General features: G+C 39.5%; 1 protein-coding gene across 10 annotated transcripts in view; it reads left to right on the top strand.

The window, feature by feature from the left end:
- Positions 1-23731, top strand: part of MCTP1 (multiple C2 and transmembrane domain containing 1) — a 360390-nt gene that overhangs the window by 330974 nt on the left and 5685 nt on the right. For 9 of the 10 annotated variants that reach the window (XM_032626358.1, XM_032626364.1, XM_032626362.1 and 6 more), the window contains 2 exons: positions 9749-9858; positions 13801-13910. In XM_032626358.1, the coding sequence (XP_032482249.1) occupies positions 9749-9858; positions 13801-13910 (220 nt within the window). The remainder of the gene's footprint in view (positions 1-9748; positions 9859-13800; positions 13911-23731) is intronic. The other variant, XR_004349160.1, reaches the window with a different exon arrangement.

Genomic DNA, 23731 nt, shown 5'->3' on the forward strand with positions numbered 1-23731 from the left:
GTCCGGATTTCACAAAGCAATCCTTACTCGGTCGTGGAGATGTCACAAAGAGCATTGCTTTTATAATACTAATACGATTCTGTGCTCAGACAATTTGATTAAACTCAAGATGAGTTTTTGGGAAGAGCCAAGTTTAAATATCTAAAACAATGTAGTGAAGAAATACCATATGTGACTTGATGGCTTTTTGACAGTGACCTGAAAGGAGCCCAGTTTCAGTTATGAGACCTGGGTTAAAGCCCAGGAACTCTTTCTAACTAGAGTAATGAGATCCTAACTTCTCCAAACCTCACTTTCCTTATCCATAAAATGGCGAAACCACCTGACCCTGCCATCCAAGTGGGAAGATAAGTTAAAAATGCTTTATAAGGGCTTCCCTGGTGGCACAGTGGTTGAGAGTCCGCCTGCCGATGCAGGGGACACGGGTTCGTGCCCCGGTCCGGGAGGATCCCACATGCCGCACAGCGGCTGGGCCCGTGAGCCATGGCTGCTGGGCCTGCGCGTCCGGAGCCTGTGCTCCGCAACGGGAGAGGCCACAGCAGTGAGAGGCCCGCGTATTGAAAAAAAAAAAAAAAAAAAAAAAAAAATGCTTTATAAAGTCCTCTACAAGGTGAATGATTTTCATAACAAATCTATTGAAGAAAACATCCTCGAAGGTTCCACACCTTCGTGTACATGCTTTTTTTGTATATGGAGTAAAAGGAATTTTTTTTTAAACTACTTTAGTAAGTAGATTAGCAACAAAGCTCGTGCTGTTTAAGATAAAATAATAAATTCTGGCCTTGATTCAGCCATGAGCCTTGTTGAAGAACAAGTCACTGATTCTAACGGGAAGTGTTACCTGCATAAGCAGTGACAGAAAAATCACGGGAGAAAAAGGGGTGCGCTTTGCATGAGTATGACTAGCTTTGGCCTTAGAGAGTGTGCAACTTTTAGGACGCAGGGCATACTGTAAACAGGTGAACTTACTCCTCATTTTTCAGATCCCATATCTCAGATGACAACAGATATGGCTGGAGGCACCCAAGGAGAGTGAGCATAGATTGGGGTAGAAGTTTGAGTTGGGATGAGAGGCATCTGGTCTTTGGTTTGCTAATTAGGGAATGAGAATAATCCCTTTACCCTTGTGTGACCATTGCAAGGATCATGTAAAATGATACGTGTGAGATAATCTGATTGTATTAGATGTATAATTCTAAGGAATTATACAAACACACTATTCCTTAGATATATCATAAATAATAAGGGAGAAAACTCTGTCATCTTTATAGAGATTTAATAAATTTAGCATTTAAAAGTTTTTTGTACTTCCTTTTCAGTCTCTTCAAATTGTTGATAACGTTAATGCCTAATACGTACTGAGCACTTCCTGTGTTCTAGACATTTGGGGTAAATGCTTTAAATGGATTAAGCTCATTTAATTTTATAACCATCACTGAGGTAGGTTCCATTATTACCCCCATTTTACAGATGAAGATAAGTAAATTGCTCAAAACCACACAGTTAAGGCAATAATGGAGGTGGGATCTGAACCAGGCTTAGCCACAGAGCCAGTTAGTCAGAAATCTAGTCATCCTCTAAGACTGTGGTCGTCCAGAAGGCTCACAGCCTTCTCTAAACTCATTTGCCTTCTCAGCTGTGCATTTGAACTCGAATCAGATTTAAAAACACATTTGGAAACGAAACAAATGGTTTCAAAAGAGGGTTTTAAAAGCACACGCACAGGGCTTCCCTGGTGGCGCAGTGGTTGAGAGTCCGCCTGCCAATGCAGGGGACATGGGTTTGTGCCCCGGTCCAGGAAGATCCCACATGCTGCGGAGCGGCTGTGCCTGTGAGCCATGGCCGCTGAGCCTGCGCTCTGCCACGGGAGAGGCCACAACAGTGAAAGGCCCACGTGCCGCAAAAAAATAAATAAAAATAAAAACACACACACGTACACCCAACTTTTTCATTAGAAATTGGGATAAAGAAGAACTCTCCTGGCTTTCTGTTTGGATTCAGAAACAAGCCAGGGCTTCTGTTCCCTACTGTCACTCAGGCTTACAGTACTGACCCCATAGAAAGGGCAGGAGAAATTCCATCCACCAGCAATGTCCTCAAATAAGCTTTCAAATGGCTACCAGCGGCAGAGGCTATTCCACACCCTTGTTATCTTCTCTGTAAACCTGCTAATTTGTCACCAGAAGGGAGTTTAGGACATACCTTGTTTAACCTTTTTTTTTTTCAAATGGGGTCTAAGGACAAGCAGTAACTTGTCGTAGGCCACCATAATCCCGAGTGTGCTTTCACATTTTCTAACCCTTTCCACAATGTGTTCATTTTGACTTTACAGAATTTGTATCTCAACACTTATATTGTACTGTCCTGGGTGAAAGTATGCTTTGTCACTTATTTTCCTTTCTGGTTACTTGGGAACAGCAGCCTCACAGCTTCTGGTGTGGCTTCGATCAAGGTTAGCCCGGAGCCAGACCTTCCGGCCCTTGCACTTGAGAGTCCATCTGAAAGCAGAGTTTCTCCTGGGACAGAAAGCCTTGAGAGGGGATCATCTGGAGAACGGCTCTCTGGAAAGTCTATTTCCTGCCTGCTGGCAGGGAGATTAAGTCAAAGGTTTTGATACTAATATATAGTCCTAATCTTGCAAGAACTTTCAAGAACTATCAGGGCAGTTATAACGAGTTTTCTTAAATCATTAGGAAGAGGGAGATAGGCAAGTCCCTTAGAGTCTACATGATGAGGGCTTTGTCAAGCAAGAAATTTAGCTCCAGGGACCTCTCTCCCCCCTGACAACAGGTACATCTGCATCCCCTGGGTGCTTTCTGTAAGGTTTATATACATTTATATTTAATGGAAATTTAACATTTTATTTGTAGCCATTTTTTTTTTTTTTTTTTTTTTGCAGTGCGCGGGCCTCTCACTGCTGTGGCCTCTCCCGTTGTGGAGCACAGGCTCCGGACGCGCAGGCTCAGCGGCCATGGCTCACGGGCCCAGCCGCTTCGCGGCATGTGGGATCTGCCTGGACCAGGGCACGAACCCGTGTCCCCTGCATTGGCAGGCGGACCCTCAACCACTGCGCCACCAGGGGAGCCCTATGTATAGCCTTTTACAAATAATTATTTTTGCTTAATTAGAAATTAACATGAGTAGTCAGCAAGTTTTATTTTTGCCTTGGCTTCAAGTCATTTTCGTTTCTGATAGAAGATATGTTCCTTCCCTTCCTCATATTCACCTCCCGGACTCTCTCCATCTCCTCCCCCTCCTCCTTCCATCCCATGGGGTGTCTCCTCTTCAGGTTTTCCTCTCCCCCTTCCACTTTCTCTTTCCCTCAGTTTCCTCCTCTCCCTTTTTGCTCTTTCTTCCTTTTATCTCCTTCCTTCCTTCCTCCCTTCCCATCCTTCCCTTCTTTCTTCTTTTCCTTCCCCTTCCTCGCTCCCTTCCTCTTCCTTTCCCTTTCTTTCTTTTTTTCTTTCTTTCTCTCTCTTCCTTCCTTCCTTCCTTCCTTCTTTCCTCCCTTTCTTTTCCCTTCCTTTCCATCCATTCTTTCTTTCCTGGCTTTCATCATAACCTTAGGAGTGCCAGCTGCCATTTTTAAATGCCTGTTGTTTACATTGCCTAGCCCAGGGGATACCTCTTTCCAAATTTTTGTTATTTTACAATCACCTTTAAAGTTACATGCAAAAAGCATAACATTAAATTAATAGGGCAAGGCACAACTAAATGTGATGAAAATTGTACTGTAGAAAATGAGTACTGAAAAGCTTAGTACCTTGAACAGAGGAAGCAAAAAATTAAGATGAGGTAAATACTCATTCTGGATAAAAAAATGTGTAGAGTCAGGAGAAGGGGAAAAAAAGTCTTCTCAATGTAACATTATAAAGAATCTAATACCATTTTCTAAAATGGAAACTGACAAGTTAACACTAAGTCATCTGGGGCAAAACTAAACATGCCTAAAATGTTTCATATATTTAGGAATTCTCTCTAATATTTCAAAACTTTGTTTTTAATATGAGCAAAAATAGATAAAACTAATTTGAATTCTCTTAATAAGGAATTGTATACATAGTTTTATTACTGCTACTACTACTACTAATAATAGTTATTTGTACCAGGCATTGTACTAAGAGCTCTACATGGCTTATCTTATTTAACTTAGTCCTCCTTATAACCCTGAAATGTAAATGTTTTTGAGAACTGTTTCATTTTTTAAGAGAAAATATACTGTCTTTAAATGGTCTCCATCTGTCTTCTTAACCTTAACCATATCTCAGAATCCTTTAATGTTTCAATGGAGGGTTCCTATTTTCAAGGTTAATATCAGGAAAAGCCAAGGCACCCAGTAACCTGGGTAAGATTTGATATCATAAAAACTGTGTAAGACACTGAGATAAGATTCAGTAGTCAAGAGTCTCTGTGAGCTGTTAAGTTGCTCTCTAGGAGAATTTCAGTGCTCTAGATTTCAGGCTGAAGGGTAGTTTTCTATAGCTGAAAAAGAAGGAATATTGGCACAGAGAAAACATTTCACTACTTTGTATACCTTTATTCAATCTATACCTCATGTCTACTATTTCCATAGGTTAGAAGCATAGATCTGAGAGGAAGCCTGTATTGCAGGGCATTTTACTGAGTGAAGTAAGAAAGCAGTGCACAAAAACCATCTTTAGCATAAAAGATAAATCACGTGAACCCTAAACATATTCCAAACACAATGTACACTTTGTGCTCTGTGAGGTTCAGTTTGCTCACAGAAGAGCTGTAGTCAACAGTAAACTAGAACAGTTATGTCTCATAGCAGGTATCAGTCTGACTGTTCCCCTTTGCCAGAGGTTACACAGCAAGACTTTAAAGGAAAAGCAGAGTTATGATCCAGATTAGCTCTTTGGGGTGCAAATTTGCATGCCTCTTCTGTGAAATCCTCAGTAAGGTGAACATATGCTCTGGTTTCCTGGGACGGTTCCGTTTTATGCTCATCCTGATGTAAGACTTAATAGCTCTCTCCCTTAACACTCTTAAGACACTCTCAACCTAGAAAGAAAGTGAAATAACGTTAATTTTGTAACATCAATATTTTGAGCAAACGTTCTGTATACCTGCTGCGATCGATACAGCACAGGTGTCCAAGAGATTCATTTTCTATGATGTCAACAGGGCTGACAGTGACCTCTTTGGCATCAGTGACTGTGGCAGGATGCAGCTGGATGCACGAAGACCCCAACCCCACAGTACACATACCCTGACACCTATCACATTGGCTTCTCGTTCCCATTTGGAACCGAATCAGTGAATGGGAGCACTTGTCATTTTGGTTTGAAAGTCAATGAACAGGATTCCTCAAATATGTAAGGAGTGTATATTGATCCTTCACGTCTTTAAGAGTTCCCTAAATATCTCACAGCTAGGAAGTAGATATTTCTTTGGAAAAATCTAGTTAACGTTCTGTTGAGATACAGGATAGTATAATAGGTGATATGAAAGAATCACTGTATTTCAAGTGTGCAGTTATTGATATTTTGTGGACTATTTAAAATAACAAGATGTTAAGAAATTATATGGAATTATTAGAAAAACTTGTACAATATAAATCTCACATTTTCAGATTTATAGTTAGAGTTCTTTTTTATGGGTAATTTTCTTTTTACATCTTCAAAAGAAACCTTCATAATGCATTAAAAAAAACACTGTCACTACCAAGCCTTTGTATGATTAACTACCCTATGATATTTCTTTCATCCAAGCTGGTTTATAAAGGAAAGCGAAAACGACAATAAAAGAAATGTACCAATTTATTCTCTACTAATAAAGTATTGAACATTAGTGAAAAAAGTGTGAAATATTGGAATGCAACACAGAGCAATTCCACTACCCATTGCAGTTTTGGGTCATATACTGTATATAAACGGTAATTACTTCATTGGTTGGAGACCACAGTGGAGGAATATAGAATTTGCTGAAAGAGATGTTAAGATAACAATTTTATCCCAAAGCACTTGAAAACTTTGCCAACACTCCAGACTGTTTTATTTTGGACTGTGGTGGCCAGGGGTGAGGGGAGTGGGCGCAGGGTGGGAGCGCAGAAGAAAGAATGAAAATTAAAAGTGAGCAGATTTTTAAAAACTCTTGAGCCAATAATCAACATCAGTACTCGGATTTAAAGAATCTACTAAAAATGGTCTTTGTAGATACCTGAAATGACATGTTACTAATGAAGGTCCCATATTTAATATATGCACATGACATTATTAACATTAAATCTTGTGGTTTCTAACACATCTTCCACTTCCCATTTTTGAATCAACTTTCTGGATTTCATTTTCTTGCTGATCATGGTGTTTACGATAATAAATTTCTAAATGTTCGCAAGTCTTTTCTTCTTGTTTATCTCACAGGGATCCGGGGTAGGAACTGAAATCTTCCTGGGTAGAGTGGGAAGGTCACATAGTATATTGTGCAGAGAACAGACTCGAGTTGGCTGGTTGTAATCCTAATCCAAGCTGTGTCACTTTTCCGTGAGCCTCAGTTTTCTCTCCTGTAAAGTGGAGAAAAATATCTGTGTTGAATGAGCTGTGTGAAAAGCACTTTATGGTGCTTAATGAGTATCTATTTACATTCTACTTCTTTCTAAAGATAATTTAGAATACAAAAAAATACATTAAGAAGAAATAGATAAACCGTGTAAAATCATGCCCAGTGAATACTGATTCATTTTTGTCTTCTATCCATGTTACTTTAACAATGATATTGGAGAAAATCAGGGGATTATCCTGATTATAAGAGTAAAATATATTAATTGCAAAGAATTTGAATATTACAGGAAGGTATGAGGAAGGTAAACATCCATTATCTTTAAGATTTTGACACATTCCCTTCCTCTATTTCCATCCTACTCATTTCAAAAATAAGTTAGAATTATACTCCATATCACATTCACTTCCCATTCTTTTCAGTTTCTATTAGATCATAAGTATTTTCACTGTCTTTAAGCAATATTTTGTGATTTCCTAATAGTCTATCATTTGTATGTAACATAATTAATTCTGCCCAACATGTTAGTGATTTTTCTTTTTGTTATTATAAACAAAACTGCAATGAAAATTGTTTCAGATGTTCATTGACTATATTGGTAATCCCATCCCTTCATTTGTCATATTTGTTGCAGTTTTTTTCCCACTTAGCCTTTTAAATTTATGATAACTTTTGATATAAGTTTTTAATGTTATTTAACTTTTACTACCAGTTATTTTTCTTTGTGATTTTCTCTACTGCTTGTATGTTCAGAAAGTTCTTTCCTATTCCAAGGTCAGTAAATAAATTACCTATCTTTTTCTGTTTTTATAATTCATTTTTAGCTTTTTGCTTTTAAATTAATATAGTATATATTTGGGATACCTCAGTTGGAGGTAGATGCTGGGGTAGATTTGAGCTGTCACAAATAAGTTTGAGAATTTATTAAGGCAGAATTTAATATAATTTTCCCCAAATAGTTAAAACAATTACCCAGTAACATAATACTTCCTTCTTTATGATAGATTTATGATGGTGCTTTATCATACAATGATCTCTCTTTCAATGCTCATCTTTCATATTTTAATTACTTAAATATCTGGTACAATAAATGTTTTCTCATTATTTCTCTTTTGCAAACATTACTTGGCTATAGGTATTCATTTATTCTTCCAAATAAATTTTAAAAACACTTGATCAAGTTCTCCCCATTTCACTCCACTCCAAACACATTAGGAGTTGCTTGACATTGCATTAAACCTTTGTGTTCAACTGAAAAAAAAAAAAAGAATACATTCTTTTAATATTCAGTGTTCCAATGCAGAAACATAGTATCTCTAATTTCTTAGTATAGATTCTGTACATTTCTTGTTAAGGTATGGCTAAGTGTTTTATATATTTTATTGCTATTGTGAAACAAATATTTTTCACCTCATAATTTCAAACTGGTATGATATTATTCTCAGTGAACTTTCATTGTATAATCTGCATGCTTTGTCTCCAACTTGATTTATTCTGCATGTAGAAAAATATTTTCTAAGAGCACTTTCCTTCATAGACAAGATGAACTTAGCCGGTGCTTGAGAGAGAACATTGAAGGCTATGGAGATTATTAGAGCAGACCAATTTTGTAATTATGAAAGGAACTAGAAGGAGCTACTGGTTATCCATTTTATTGTAAAATGTACAATTACATAGGTGAAATGAGTGCATTTTATTACTGGGGAGGGAAAAAAGACAAGAAATTGATGCACCCACGTCTGTAATGACATGTGAAGGGCAACTTTTGAAGACAGTGGGGACTCCGAGAGTGTGTGATTGTTCTCTGTACTCTGAGCCTTATGCATTTCATCTACCTCATTGCCTTACAGTCCGTTTTGGTATAAGTGAGATGAATAATGTAGACAGTATCTCCCATGGGAATTAAATTTAAAATGAGGGCTCTAAGTAACTGGTATCTAAAGATCATGTTATAAAACTGGCATCCGTGTCCTCAGTCCCACTGTACCCTGTTGTCCCTGGAGGCTGCCCACACACCTGTCATTCGCTTGCCCTCAGTTTCTAAGGTGGCAGGATGCCAGCCCCAGCCAAGTGTTCACAGTGCAAAGTGCTTTAGACTCTTCTAAAATGAAAGTCAGTATGTAAATGTGCAACATGACGACATTATTATTCTAGCTTCCTGGCTGCTTTCAGCAAGCACTGACTGCCACATGAGGTCTCAAGTGTTCTGGCACAGTGTGCAAGTGTTCAAAAGAAGTTAAAGTAATGAAATTGGATCTACATTTCCATAGAGATTCAAGCTGGCATGGAGGAATGGAGTCATGGGTTGGATGGTCTCCACCAAACAGCCTAGGCAAGTGCCTGTGATGCCAGGCTACTAAGCAGAATTTTCTATCGTGAAAGGGCACCACTGTTTCTTCCTCTGGGTCTAAAATTACAAAATGTGCCCATTTCTCCCAGGCTCACACCACTCTCCGGGCGCTTTATGCTCAGTCCTCACCCATCCATTCCCTGGAGCACACACCGGCTTTGCTTAAATCTAGCACAAGTTTTAAAATGAAGAATTAAGTACAAAGTGTGTGTGGGGGGGATGTTTAGTTAGAACCCTGACTAACAGAGCATGAAGTATGTGACTATTATTCGTAAGAGGCGGGGCCAGGCTAACTGTGTATCTGATCTACCTAAGGTGCTGTTTAGAGGTGGCCACTTACTGGATTTCAGTTGACCTTGTTATTTTTTTATTTAAAATTTTTTTTGCAGTTTTCATTGCTCACAGGTCTTCTCATTTGCACCCAGCAATCCCTTCTATTAAAATATCTGGAGCCAAGACCAAACTTAGGTGTACGGGTGCTGGGGCCAAGAAACTGGGTTTGCTAAGTATCGCGTCATGGTAGGTCCAGGGTCAGCACAGATTCCACATTTGGTCATTCTGAGACCTGATCTCTTTATACCTCCCCTCCCCCTGGCTGAAATGTTTCTGTTCGCCAGGGCAAGAGCAACAGAATCTGAGTCTTGTGCTTTGCAGCCACCTTTATACTAGCACAGCTCCATAATGCTGAGTACGCTTCCTCCTCTACCTCCTTTCATATCCTAAACACTTCATGGGCTTCACATATCCATTTATATATATGCAAAAATGAAGTTCATTTAAGTTTAAAAATGTAAGAGTGGGACAATTAAAAGAATTCAAGCCCTCAAGGATACCTTTACTCATATAGAATCTCTCTCTCTCTTTTTTATTGTGTTTTAGGACAGCGAAAAAAAGGGATTTATAAATAAAATCTATGCCATCCAGGAAGTATGTATCAGTGTCCAGAACATCCTAGATGAAGTTGCTTCCTTTGGTGAAAGGATAAAGAAGTGAGTGATGCTGACATGTGAGCCCTGGTGTTCTGTGAGACAGTGTCCATTTGTTTCTCAGAGGGTGAACTGCCACATTCTTTCTGGCAGGGGACACTCCTGGGTGATCTATTGCTCAGTTTTATCATTATTTACTTTGTTTCTGCCTGTCTTTGGTTTTATGAAAGTTCTGTCAATTTCCTCCTTGAAATTTAGAACATATTGGTTGGAAAGAAGTCATACTTGTAGCTTTGAAGAAATAACACCGTCCTAAATTTTAGCACATTTTCACAGTGAGACTTTGTTCTTACACAGAATATGAAATTGTGATAGAAAAAAAATAAACCAAGTTAAATGAGGATTTCAGGTAATTAAGACACACCTGCAGTTTATTATTTGTCGAGTTATAATTTCATCAATAAAGTTAAATTAAAAAAAATCATACTATATATAGCACCCTGCAAAAATATGCTTTCAGTTTTGTATATTTAAATAGCTGAGATCATAATTATAGATGAAATAAACTAATGCTTTGTCATTTAGAAAATCTACATAATTTTTATAATTTAAAAAACAATTTTCTAAACAAGGAAATAGAGCTTCATTGAGAGCTGATGTAAAATTAAGAAACATATTACTTGCATTTTACTTCAAATAGTTTTATTTATTAATATATTTTTTAAACCAGCTGTTTAATTATAAAAATGGTAAGGTGGATTTATAATTAGTTATTAGTAAAAAATATACTAAGGCCCCGTACCGACTAAACTATGTGAAAATTGGCCTACATAATGATTTCTAAATGATCTATTCAAGAAGGGGTGCTGTATATCTGGATAAGCCTACATTTTCCTAGTTTTATATATCTATTCATTGTTTATTATTCATAACCAAAAGTGTTCTGCAGATTTGGATCCTTGGGCATACATAGAAATTGAAAGGAGTAAATTATTTAAACTAAAGGTGTGAGTCATTCATCTGGTGCCTTTCATGTTTCAAGGCATAATGCATTTTATTTTGTATAATTTTTTGTTTAACACATTTCCACATATGCATAGGTGCTGAGTTTCCACTTTCTCGTATCATATTAGACAGAACAGCCTCCCTCTCACTCCCAAATGTGCCTCTAAGCAATTCAGTATCAGACTTCTAAAGACTGATTTCCACATCTTTTCTCTTTTCTTCTTCTCCATGTTATTTACATCTCTAAGCATGTTTCCTTGTTCTCCACAACCTATCTGCAGAAGCAGAGTGTGAAGTCCTAAATGGGGCATTTCCCTATTGAGTATTGTCCTTTCTCTGAGGTACACTGCGTATTGATCACCTGACAGAAACCATCTCATTTATATCAGAAGACCCTGGGTCAACTCTAAGGTCAGGATTGTGAATGCCTGAAGGGGAGAGGCTTCTTTGTAACTCTGGGTGTTAGGAGACTCAGACAGGTGCTTGGCTGGAAAAGACCATGGCCAGTTGAAGGAAATGACCAGATCCTGGCTGTGGACCAGCCTTGGGGACAACTGGATTTTGTGAACTTTCCAAGGTATAGACAGAGGTGCAGGTATAGGCTGAGGTACAGGAACACCGCATAGGATCTAGTGAGTCTTGTAGGAGCTATCTTTTCGGCACAGTAATCTTTCAAATACTGTAAGAGAGAAGCTCCCCTGGGGTCACGCGGGATAAAATGGATCTATCCAGAAAGCAGATACGGAAGCAATCTTTAAGTACAAAATGAAAGCCTCCATAATTACCACATCTTGTTACTAAATCATTCCAGGACTTTCTTGAATTGCATCTCTTAAGATCATATTCTAGATATAGATTCCACAATGCACTGTGGAAAAAGAAAAGGGCAGTCTTTTTTCCCCCTGGGAAAAAAGCTACACTGGTATTCCTTGCCATTTTTCCTTCCAAGAGGAGTAAGAACACAGGGTGTTCTTCAGTGAGGGTGCCCAGAGGGAGGGTTTTCTGCGTGAAGAGCCAGTGCCCTCACACATGGAGTGGTGTGATAGATGGCTCGGAGCTGAGCCACAGGAGAGCAAACAGACCCTCAGCCTTCTGTTCTCTCCACAAGCGGGCAGAAGCAAGGGAACTACAGGTGTCAGTGAAGGAGGGAAGGCATGATTCTTTGCCTGGTGACAGTTATAGGACTCACTCTGGCCACAGGAGATAAAAAAAACACGACAGCAAAGCCAGACCCCAAGAGTTACTAAAAACAAGACAACCAGATTGATCCAACTTTGGCTTTCTTACTAGAAGAAAAACATTTTTAGGAATTTGACCTAGAGAAAGACAAAAAGCAAGCCATATGCCACAAAGCTAAGGAATAACTCTTAAAGTGTTAGGCTGAAGGGCAGTACATGAGAAAATCTCTTGAGAAACATCCTTTATTGGATCAAAAACTTCCCTGGAAAAACCCAGCCCAAGTGAGCATAGCATCCATTACTGGGAAATTAGAAGAAATAAAAAACACTGACATTTATCCATATCATGTACAATTTCATATTTTCTTGAAGTGTCTTGGGGCCCTTCTCACTGCTTGGTAAGAAGAAATGCCATACTTTATAGACTCCTAGAGTTGAATGGCTCTAATAACTTCATCTTGATTCACATAAACATGTTGCCATCACTACCAGTCTTCCTGGATACAATAAAAGCTGTCCCCATTTTATAACCGGGAAGGTTGACGCTTAGAGAGGTTTACCACCTAAAGTCACATAGCAGAATCTAGGCTTTGAACACAGATTTGCTACCTTCTTTGTTTTTTTCATTAAATTATGCTAAAGAGTCACTCAGCAAGATGTGTTAGTTCCTCTTTGGAGGCTGAACTTCAAGGCAATGGTATGCCTATAAATGGAGATATGATTATATACCCAACCTCGAAGCCTCCGTGGAATGGTTCTGTTTACTTTATAATTTTGTCACTCTCTCTTAGAAACTACCAGACTCACAATAGATGTTCTACACAAAAAGCCTAAAAATATCCCAGTCTTTCCACGTTCCATTTGCCTTCTGTCTTGATCTTTCTGTCTCATTAAAGTCCTTCCCATCTTAGTACTGTCTCTTTTGTAACTTCCTGTCCTTCTGTTCATTGATCCCATTTTTGTTCTTTGTTCTGATGTTATATCATTGTCAGTACTCCGTCTTGCTTCCTTCCCTGACCCTCTACATTACTAGTCACCAGCAGTGTGGAAACACTGCAGAGCCATCAGCCAGGCCCTGTTATAACCCACCCTTTTCCAGCTTATACTCCCTTTTTGGTCTTCCCAACAAATCTATCATGTGCCATGTTCTCCTTTGCTATCAACAAGGTAGGGAGAATAGTAGGTAATGTTGACTTTATTTCTTAATTATGTATTTTTGGGAAGAGGGCTATGATGGCAGGTGAATTTTTACAAAATTCCCTCTTCCTGACTTCTAATTCCATTTGAAACATAACTGAAGTGGGAAGTGAGTATTCCTCTAAGGATTTCTAAAGTTCTGAAGATTTACACAACCGTGTAAGATTTAGATCTATGGACAATCGTTGGCAACATTTTATTTCCAATGTGGTTAATCCTGTGTGAGAGTTCATAGAAGAAAGAATGGTAGGCCCAGGGGTATTCTCCTCTATGAAAATTTGGAGAAAACAAGATTCAGTACTAGTTTTAGAAGTGGAAAAAGATTTTTAAACCACGGGGAGTCACCCAAGTAGTGTGATGACCTTAGACCCTTAAGTCACTTGGGACAATCTGGAGAGGTTGGTGTCAACACCCTTTACCTGGGCCCTGTGTTCATGAAGTTGAGCAGATTATGACTAACCTGTATCTTCTGATAGCCTATTACGATTGGAATCTATTCCAGTGAGAAATACAGTCTTTACTAGATCCTTAGTCCAGATTTTGAATCAGAATCACATTTATTTTCATCTTTGTTTGAAAAAAGTAGGAAGTGCTCAGATTGCTAATGTATTAATTTCTCATTCAGTACTTTCAACTGGACCATCCCATTCTTAAGCTGGCTGGCCATTGTAGCCCTCTGTGCGTTCACAGTCATCCTGTACTTCATTCCGCTGAGATACATTGTCCTTGTCTGGGGTAAGTAAAGCCTTTTTTTTTTTAACTGTCACAGCTGCTAAGAACAAACTCTTTTTAAGGGATGAGTTACACTGTCAGTAGTTCCCTATATTTATGGTCACGAAGCTACTCCATGATGAAAAGAGGCAGGTCAGTTAAAAATCACAAGAGTGTAAAGATTTAGGTCTATCTGCAAATGCATTCTTCTTATCTGGCACCATAGGCTCCATCATACTGTAAACATGGAGTTGTGCAGATTCTCCATATATCAAAGTGTAGCTTTGTCTAGATATCACTCTGATATCTCCACCATTTATACATAAACAGAGGCATTTTGATCCATATGGTGCATTTAGGACAATATGCCTTTGTGCTGTGTACTTTATCTTACGGAAATGTCCGTAAACATGGTACTATGTATGGCTGCCTGTTTAAGAGGTCACCTTTAAGGAGGCAGGAAAGGGTCCTTGGCATTGGCAGGCTGCTTGGGAACAAAAAACCCTGCTTCATGTGTACTAAACAAGAATGCTTCTGTAAAAACCCACTTTAAAGGTGATATTTGGGGGTCCTAATTTCTAATGCAATTATGCTTCATGCTAACAGTTCCTATGTACCTAGACTGTACTTAGGTGGTACTTTCAGCATTCTTCATAGTTTGGGGTTTTTTTGGGGTTTTTTTCTTTCTCTTATCTGACACAATTCTTTGTTTGGAAAACTTAATTTTCAGTCTCCAAGATCAACTAACATATAAAACTACATTAATGATATATATATCATTATATATATATATATATATATATATATATATATATGTATATATATATATATAAACAAGACTGGGTAGGAGTAGAATTCTCTACTTGCCCCTGGACTGCATACACCCGAGATTGCTAAACGTATACAAAATGCAAAGAACCAAAATGGGTTTTAATTTCAGAACACATGTGCTTACACTGAAAGCAAAAAGATGAAAAGGAATGTTTTGTTCTCTTAAGGCTTTTAAAGAAATATCCTGGAATAAAATGAAAAAGGGTCTGATGTCTCCAAGCCCTCCAGTTTGCAAATCCTTACCTCGCTATTCTTTTTGGCATATCTTGTCATATCTTCAGCAAGCCCTCTTGCCCCTATCATCACTATCATTACCTTTACATCCTGGGTAGGGGAGTGGAGGGTGAAGGGAAGGGTGATTATGTTTTCCTGCCTTAATTTCTATAATTTAAAGAAGCAGTTTCAACTAAGACAGTGCTTTCACTATACAAGGGAAGAGGCATTTCCACCATGTTCTTGCGTCGCTATTGTATGCTCTTTCATTCCTTCCTCTGATATTTAAAACGGCTGCTGTTTTATTGAAGGAATTAAGGTAGGGCGTTAGGTGTGGCAGTTTATTACCTCTAACCTACTTAGGGTCAGACCTGCCATCTCAGTTGTGATAGGTGGGGAACTTCGGGTTTCCTTTCCCCAGGTTCTCAGAAACTGGAGCCCACGGCAGACATCTGGCTGTGTAATCTGGGTTGGCCTCACTGGCAAGCTGTCTTAAACGTAATTTGCAGAGAATGTGTTTGGGTCTGTTGTTTCATCAAATAAAATAAAACAAAACAGTATTCCTTTAGTGGTAGGTGACTGCTGAAGTACTAAATAGAAATTTAAGACATGAGTCTCACATGGGGAGACAGGGACCAAATCATAATTGCATTAGTTTATTCTGCTCAACTCCCTGAAGAGCCAAGATGCTCCAGTTTGTGACCCAGTTTTTACCACTCTGATTTCATAAAAAGCTGTTTATTTATGTATTTTTATGTGAATATGCTTGGTAATGTATTAAGTGCAATATAAATTTAAAACAGTAGACTTATCCAATTGAAATTCTACATTATTCCATAGAATATGTAGAGTAGGTACTTCTAGTTTTATACATTATTTTGACATTTCTACCTCATTAAATTTGGTTTTTGTTTTTGTTTTTTTTTTTTGTATAATAGCTCCAAATTCATCTGTATTTGCCCCTCATCCACATTTGCTCTTCAGGTAGCACAGAGGATTCACTGTTGAATAAGTTAGCGTGGGTAGGTATGGCTCATTTTTAATGGTTCTTGGCCATTTTAATCCAAGAAGTGATCCAAGTCAATCACAGGGGCATCTTTTGCAAGCCTTAAAATTTCTTATAACTTAAAAGGAAAATTGGTTTCTATAAATCTCAATGCCAGAAATATAGAAACGGAAACATTCTTTCTTGTGATGAGAACTTTTTTAAGATCTACTCTTTTAGCCACTTTCAAATGTGCAATACAGTATTATTAACTATAGTCACCATGCTGTACATTAGATCCCCATGACATTTTATTGCTGGAAATTTGTACCTTTTGACTCCCTCACCCACCTCCCACTCCTCTGCCTCTGGTAACCCTCCAGGCTGTTCTCTGTATCTATGAGCTTGATTTTTGTTTTTTTTAAGGATTCCACATATAAGTGAAATCATATGCAGTACGTGTCTTTCTCTGTCTGACGTATTTCACTTAGTATAATGAATGCCCTTGAGGTCAATGCATGTTATCACAAATGGGAAGATTTCAAACTTTTTTATGGCTGAATAATATTCCACTGTGCATATATATACCACAACATTTTTACCCATTCACCCGTCAACGGACACTTAGGTTGTTTCCATGTCGTTGCTATTATAAATTAATGCTGAATGAACATGGGGGTGCACATGTATTTTTGAATTAGTGTTTTTGTTTTCTTCAGATAAATACCCAGAAGTGAAATTACAGGAACATAGTGGTAGTTTTATTTTTAATTTTTTGAGGAACCTCCATACCTTTTTCTGTAGTGGTTGTACCGACTTACATTCCCACCAGCAGTTCACAGGGGGTCCGTTTTCTCCACACCCTCCCCAACATTTGTTATTTATAGACTTTTTGATGATACAGCTATTCTGACAGGCGTGAGGTGATATCTCATTGTGGTTTGGATTTGCATTTCCCTGATGATTAGTGATATTGAGCATCTTTTCATGTATCCGTTGGCCATCTGTCTTCTTTGGAAAAATGTCTATTCAGATCCTCTGCCCATTTTTTAATTGTTGTTTTTGACAATTGAGCTGTGTAAGTTTTTAATATATTTTGGATATTAGCCCCTTATCAGATATGATTTGCAAATATTTTCTCCCATTCTGTAGGTTGCCTTTTCATTTTGTTGATGGTTTTCTTTGCTGTGCAGAAGCTTTTTAGTTTGACGCAGTCCCACTTATTTTTACTTTTGTTATCACCTATAGTTTCTTCTAGGAGTTTTGTGGTTTCACGTCTTAACATTCAAGATTTAGTCCGTTTTGAGTAATAATTTTTGTCAGCGGTATAAGATAGTGGTCCAGCGTCATTCTTTTGCTTGTGCCAGTCCAATTTTCCCAACATCATTTAATGAGGAGACTGTCCTTTCCCCACTGTATATGCTTGGCTCCTTTGTTGTAAATTAATTGACCAGGGACTTCCCTGGTGGTGCAGTGGTTAAGAACCTGCCTGCCAATTCAGGAGACACAGGTTTGAGCCCTGGTCCGGGATGATCCCACAAGCCGCGGAGCAACTAAGCCTGTGTGCCACAACCACTGAGCCTGTACTCTAGAGCCCACGCGCCTAGAGCCTGTGCTTCACAACAAGAAAAGCCACTGCAATGAGAAGCCCACACACTGTAATAAGAGTAGCCCCTGCTCACCACAAATGCACAGCAACAAAGAAAGCCATGCACAGCAACAAAGACCCAATGCAGCCATAAATAAATTTATAAAAAAAAATTGACCATATATACATGGGCTTATTTCTGGGCTCTCTATTCTCTTCCATTGATCTATGTCATCTGTTTTTATGCCAATACCATACTGTTTTAATTACTATAGGTTTGTAATATAGTTTGAAATTAGGGCGCATGATGGCTCCAGGTTTGTTCTTCTGTTTTAGTATTGCTTTGCAATTCAGGGTCTTTTGTGGTTCCATACAAATTTGGGGATTGTTTCTATTTCTGTTAAAAATGCCATTCGAATTTTGAAAGGGATTGTATTGAAACTGAAGATGGCTGTGGGTAGTATGAACATTTTAACAATATTAATTCTTTTAATCCTTGAGCAGGGACTACCTCTCCATTTATTTGTCTTCTTCAATTTCTTTCCTCAGTGTCTTACACTTTTCAGTGTACAGGTCTTTCGTCTTCTGGGTTAAATTTGTTACTAAGTATTTTATTCTTTTTGATGGGATTGTTTTAATTTCTCTTTCTGATACTACATTGTTAGTGTATAGAAATGCAACAGATTTTTGTGTATTGATTTTGTATCCTGCAACTTTACTGAATTCACTTATTAGTTCTAACAGTTTTTTGGTGGAGTCTTTAGAATTTTCTATATATAAAAAACCATGTCATCTGCAAATAGTGAGTTTTACTTCTTCCTTTCCAATTTGCATTGTTTTAAAATCTATTTGTCTTATATAAGTATAGCTTCCCCTGCATTCTTTCAGTTCCATTTGCATGGAATATCTTTTTCTATCCCTTCATGTTTAGTCTGTGTGTGCCCTTACACCTGACTTAATCTCTCATAGGCAGCAATACAGAAGGGTCTTGCCTTTTTTTTTTTTAATCCATTCAGCCAGTTTATGTATTTTGACTGGAAAATTTAGTTCATTTACATTAAAGTAATTATTGATAGGTATGTACTTACTGCCATTTCGTTAATTGTTTTCTGGCTGTTTTGTAGTTCCTCTGTTCTTTTCTTCTTCTCTTGCTTTCTTATTTCGTGGTTACCACGAGGCTTATGTACAAGAACTTAATTTTTAAAAAGAACAATTTTTTTTTTTTAGCTGCATTGGGTCTTCGTTGCTGCACGTGGGCTTTCTCTCTAGTTGTGGCAAGCGGGGGCTACTCTTCGTTGCAGTGCATGGGCTTCTCATTGTGGTGGCTTCTCTTTGTTGTGGAGCATGGGCTCTAGGCACATGGGCTTAGCTGCTCCGTGGCATGTGGGATCTTCCTGGACCAGGGCTTGAACCCATGTCCCCTGCATTGGCAGGAGGATTCTTAACCACTGTGCCACCAGGGAAGTCCCAAGAACTTAAGTTTGAATGCATTTGAAAGTTCTAAATTTTTACTCTATTTCCCTGTTTTATATGTTACGTTTTACACCTTTTTATTGTTGTGTATCCCTTAACTAAATATTGTAGTTATAGTTATTTTTACTATATTTGTTGTATAATCTTCATACTAGCTTTATAAATGATTAATCCACTATGTTTAGTATATATTTACCTTTACTAGTGACATTTGTACTTGCATGTGTTTTCTTTCTACTTATAGCACACTTTCTTTTGGCTTAAAGAAGTCCCTTTAACATTTGTCATAAGGCAGTTTAGTAATGATAAACTCTTTCAGCTTTTGCTTGTCTGGAAAACTCTCTTTTTCAGTTCTGAAGGATAACTTAGCTGAGTAGAGTATTCTTGCTTGGAAGTCTTTTTTCTTTTAGCACTTTGAATATATTATGCCATTCCTTTCTAGTCTGCAAAGTTTCTCCTCAAAAATCTGCTTATAGTCTTTTGGGGGTGCTCTTGTACATAAAACAAGTTGTTAATCTCTTGATGCTTTTATGACTCTTGTCCTTAACTTTTCATGTTTTAATTATATGTCTTGATGTGGGTTTCTTTGGGTTTCTCTTATTTGGAACTCCCTGGGCTTTCTGGATCTGTTTTCTTCCCCAGATTAAGGAAGTTTTCAGCCATTATTTCTTAAAATACATTTTCTGCCCCTTTCTCTCTCTCTTCCCCTGCTGGGACTCCCTATAATGCAAATGTTAGTATGCCTGATGTTGTCCCCAAGAGTCCCTTAAGCCATCTTCACTTTTTGGCATTTTTTTTTTTTGCTCCTCTGATTTTCTATGATCCTTTCTTCTTCTTCATCTAGTCTGCTGTTGAATTCCTCTAGTGTATTTTTCAGTTCAATTATTTTATTCTTCAGCTCTGTGACTTCTATTTGGTACTTATATGTTCTGTCTCTTGGTTGAACTTCTAACTTTGTTCATCCATACCCTCCTGAGTTTGGTGAGCATATTTATGAGCATGACTTTGAACTCCTTATCAGGTAAATAACATCTCCATTTCATTAAGGTTTTTTTCCCTGAGGTTTATCTTGTTCTTTCATTTGAAATATTTTCCTCATTTTGCTTGAATCTCTGTGTTGGTTTCTATGCATTAGATGAAAGAGCCACCTCTCCCAGTCTTGAAGTAGTGCTCTTGCATAGGAGATGAACCTTATCATTCAACCTTGCCTTAGCTCTTAGTTGTCTCCCAAACCTTTGTGATTGTCCAAGCAGCCTATTCTATTTTTTATTTATTTTTGGCTGTGTTGGGTCTTCGTTGCTGCGTGCAGGCTTTCTCTAGTTGCAGAGAGCAGTGGCTTCTCTTGTTGCGGAACACGGGCTCTAGGGCGTGCGGGCTTCAGTAGTTGTGGCACACGGGCTCAATAGTTGTGGCTCGCGGGCTCTAGAGTGCAGGCTCAGTAGTTGTGGCGCACAGGCTTAGTTGCCCTGTGGCATGTGGGATCTTCCCGGACTAGGGCTCGAACCCATGTCCCCTGCATTGGCAGGCGGATTCTTAACCACTGTGCCACCAGGGAAGTCCAAGCCTATTTTATTTTTAATAGCCCTCATAGTTGAGGATGTGTGAAGACCTGTCAGTGTCTCAAACAGGAGGATCTCAGGCAGCACCTAGATTCAGGCTAATTGAAAGTCATTCCCTTAGGCAGCAGCTTTTAAATTATGCAGATATATACAGTGGGAATGCAAGTGTAAGCCCAGCTGGCCACCAGAGACAGATGATCTGGAGGTGTCCCCTGGGTGACAGTCACAAAAATCAGGGCTTTGGATGAGTTTATAAGCTCCTTTCTGGGAGATACTGATGAGCTGTGGTGAAGCAGAGGGAGAGTGCAAAGATAGCATCCCCTGGCCTGTGTCCCCTGAGAGCACCTGCATAGGTCCCTAGATGTGTGCCAAACCTGAAAGCTGCCCCTTAGGCCAAAGCTCCAGGACAAGCAAATAGGCCTCTTTCATAGAAAGACTGGGGTGTGTTTCAGTCTCCTATTTGTGCAGTGCCCTGCCTGGTGGTGGTACCTTGCAGAGAACTATCTCTTGATTGTTACAGTCCTGTGAGACTCAGGAACACCAGCTCCCCTGACCACCAGAGTCAGGCAGTCAAGGGGCATCCCCTGGGTGGAAGCTGCAAAAACTGGGGCACCAGACATGTGTAAGAGCTCCCCTCTGAGGTGTCTGGAAGGGTTTACAGTCAGCCCTTAGATGTGTGTTTAATTAGAAGCCTGCCATGATAAAATTATAGGCCCATTTCACAGAGAGATTGAGCTCCTTGGTCTGTTACTTCTTGCTGTGCCCTGAGGGTGTTGTTAGCTGTTTAAGACCTCTTTCTCTATTGGTTACAGTCCTTTGGGACCTGCAAACATAAGCCCCTCTGGCCACCAGAACTAGGTAATGTAGAGGTGTCTCCTGAGAGCAGTTGCAAAAATTGGGGCACCAGCCGAGGTTCTGGGAGATACTGGCAAGCTAGAGCAAGGCAGAGAGAGAATGCATCCATCAGCCTCCGTTGGCCTCTGTTCCCTGAGAACACTTCCATAGGCTCCTAGAAGTGTGCCAGGGCAGATTCCTGCCCCTCAGGCCAAAGCTCCTGGACAAGCAAATAGGGCTCTTTCTTGGAAAGACTGGGGTGTGTTTCAGTCTGCTGTCTGTCCAGTGCCCTGGGGGTGGTAGCCTGCCAAGAACTGTCTCTCGAATGTTATAGCTCCAGGGGACCCAGGAGCACCAGTCTCCTGGCCTCCAGAGCCAAGCAATCAAGGGGTACCCCCCTGGTGGCAGCCACAAAACCCAGAACATGAGACGTGGGTAAAAGCTTCCCTCCAGGACATACTGGTGCTCTGAAGCGCAGTAGAGGGAGAGCTCAAAAATGGGGCCCAGGGCTTCCCTGGTGGCGCAGTGGTTGAGAGTCCGCCTGCCGATGCAGGGGACACGGGTTCGTGCCCCGGTCTGGGAAGATCCCACATGCCGCGGAGCGGCTGGGCCCGTGAGCCAAGGCCGCTGAGCCTGCGCGTCCGGAGCCTGTCCTCCGCAACGGGAGAGGCCACAACAGTGAGAGGCCCGCGTAACGCATAAAAAAAAAAAAAAAAAAAAAAAAAAAAAAAATGGGGCCCACCAGCTTCTGTCCCCAGATAGTATTCCAGCAGGCCCCTGCCTCTCTGGCCAACTTTTTAAGATTAGGAAATGAATTTTCTTCACTTAAAACCTGGGCACCTTTCAAACAGCTGCCTCTGTGCTGGGCCCTGGGGTGAGTGAGTGCTCACGAGCTCTTTAAGAGCCATTCTCCTTTCACTATAGCACTTTGGGTCTCATGGATGCAAGCCCATTGACTTTCAAAGCCAGATGCCTTGAGGGCTCAACTCTCAGGTGCAGGTCTTAAAAGCTAAGGTGCCTTAGGTGGTGTACAAACTCTTGGCTACTCAGCGAGAAGCTCCGGGTTTGTGAGTTTCCTCCTGATGGTGGGTAGGTAGCTGCACTGGGGGTGGGGTTTATGGTGAGATTCTCAGCATCTCTATCCACTTGAATGTAGCTTTTTTTCTCATTTGCCCCACGTGAAGGAGGTGCTCAGCTAGTTTTCAGGGGGTGTTTTTTGTTTTTACCGGAAATTGTTCCATATGTAGCTGTAGAGTCGGTGTGTCCATGGGAAGAGGTGAGTTCACGATCATCCTAGGTCATCATCTTGAACTGCCTCATGGATGTAAAACCTCAGGCACAAGATGTGTGTGAAAGCTCCCTTCGGGGAGATACTGATGCTCTAGAACATGGCAGAGGGAGAGCATGAAGATGGTACCAAATGGCTGGACTGAGGCAGTCGGGGAGAGATTGTTCCTGCCAGAAAAGAAAAAAAAAGATGGTGGCTGCCAGTCTCTGTCCCTGAAGAGTACCCAGGTAGGCCCCTGGATATGTTTCACATCAGATGCCTTCCCCTCATGACAAGCAAATGATCCTTTCCCACACAAAATCTGGCTGCCCCTGGATCAGCTGCATCCATGCTGGGCACCGGGGAGGGTGAGTCTGAACACACAAGTTGGTTTTTGAAGCTAGATGTTTTGAGACAAATAGACTAATAGAACAGAATTGAGAGCCCAGAAATAAATCCAAGCATATATGGTAAATTAATATTTGACAAGGGAGCCGAGAATACTCAATGAGAAAGGATAGTCTTTTCAATAAATGGTGCTAGGAAAACTGGATAGTCACATGCAAAAGAATGAAACTTGACCCCTATGTTATACCAGTCACAAAAAATAACTTGAAATGGATTGTAAGACCTGAAACCATGAAACTTCTAGAAGAAGACATTTTTTAGAAAGTTCTTTGACATGGGTCTTGGTAATGATTTCTTGAAAATCACACCTAAAACACAAAAACAAAATTAAAAATAAACATGTGGGACTGTATCAAGCCAAAAAGCTTCTGCATAGCAAAAAAAAAAAACATTAACAAAGTGAAAAGACAATCTACAGAATGGGAAAAAATATTTGCAAACCATATATCTGATAAGGGGCTAATATCCAACATATATAAAGAACTCATACAATCCAATAACAAAAAAAAAATTAAAAATGGGCAAGGGACCTGAATAGACATTTTTCCAAAGAAGATATACGAATGGCCAACAGATTCATGAAAAGATGCTCAATAACCGTAGTCACTAGGGAAATGCAAATTAAAACCACAATGAGATAGCACCTCATGCTTGTTAGAGTGGCCATCATCAAAAAGATAAGAAATG

Source organism: Phocoena sinus, chromosome 3, assembly GCF_008692025.1.
Source record: "Phocoena sinus isolate mPhoSin1 chromosome 3, mPhoSin1.pri, whole genome shotgun sequence".
Taxonomy (NCBI): domain Eukaryota; kingdom Metazoa; phylum Chordata; class Mammalia; order Artiodactyla; family Phocoenidae; genus Phocoena; species Phocoena sinus.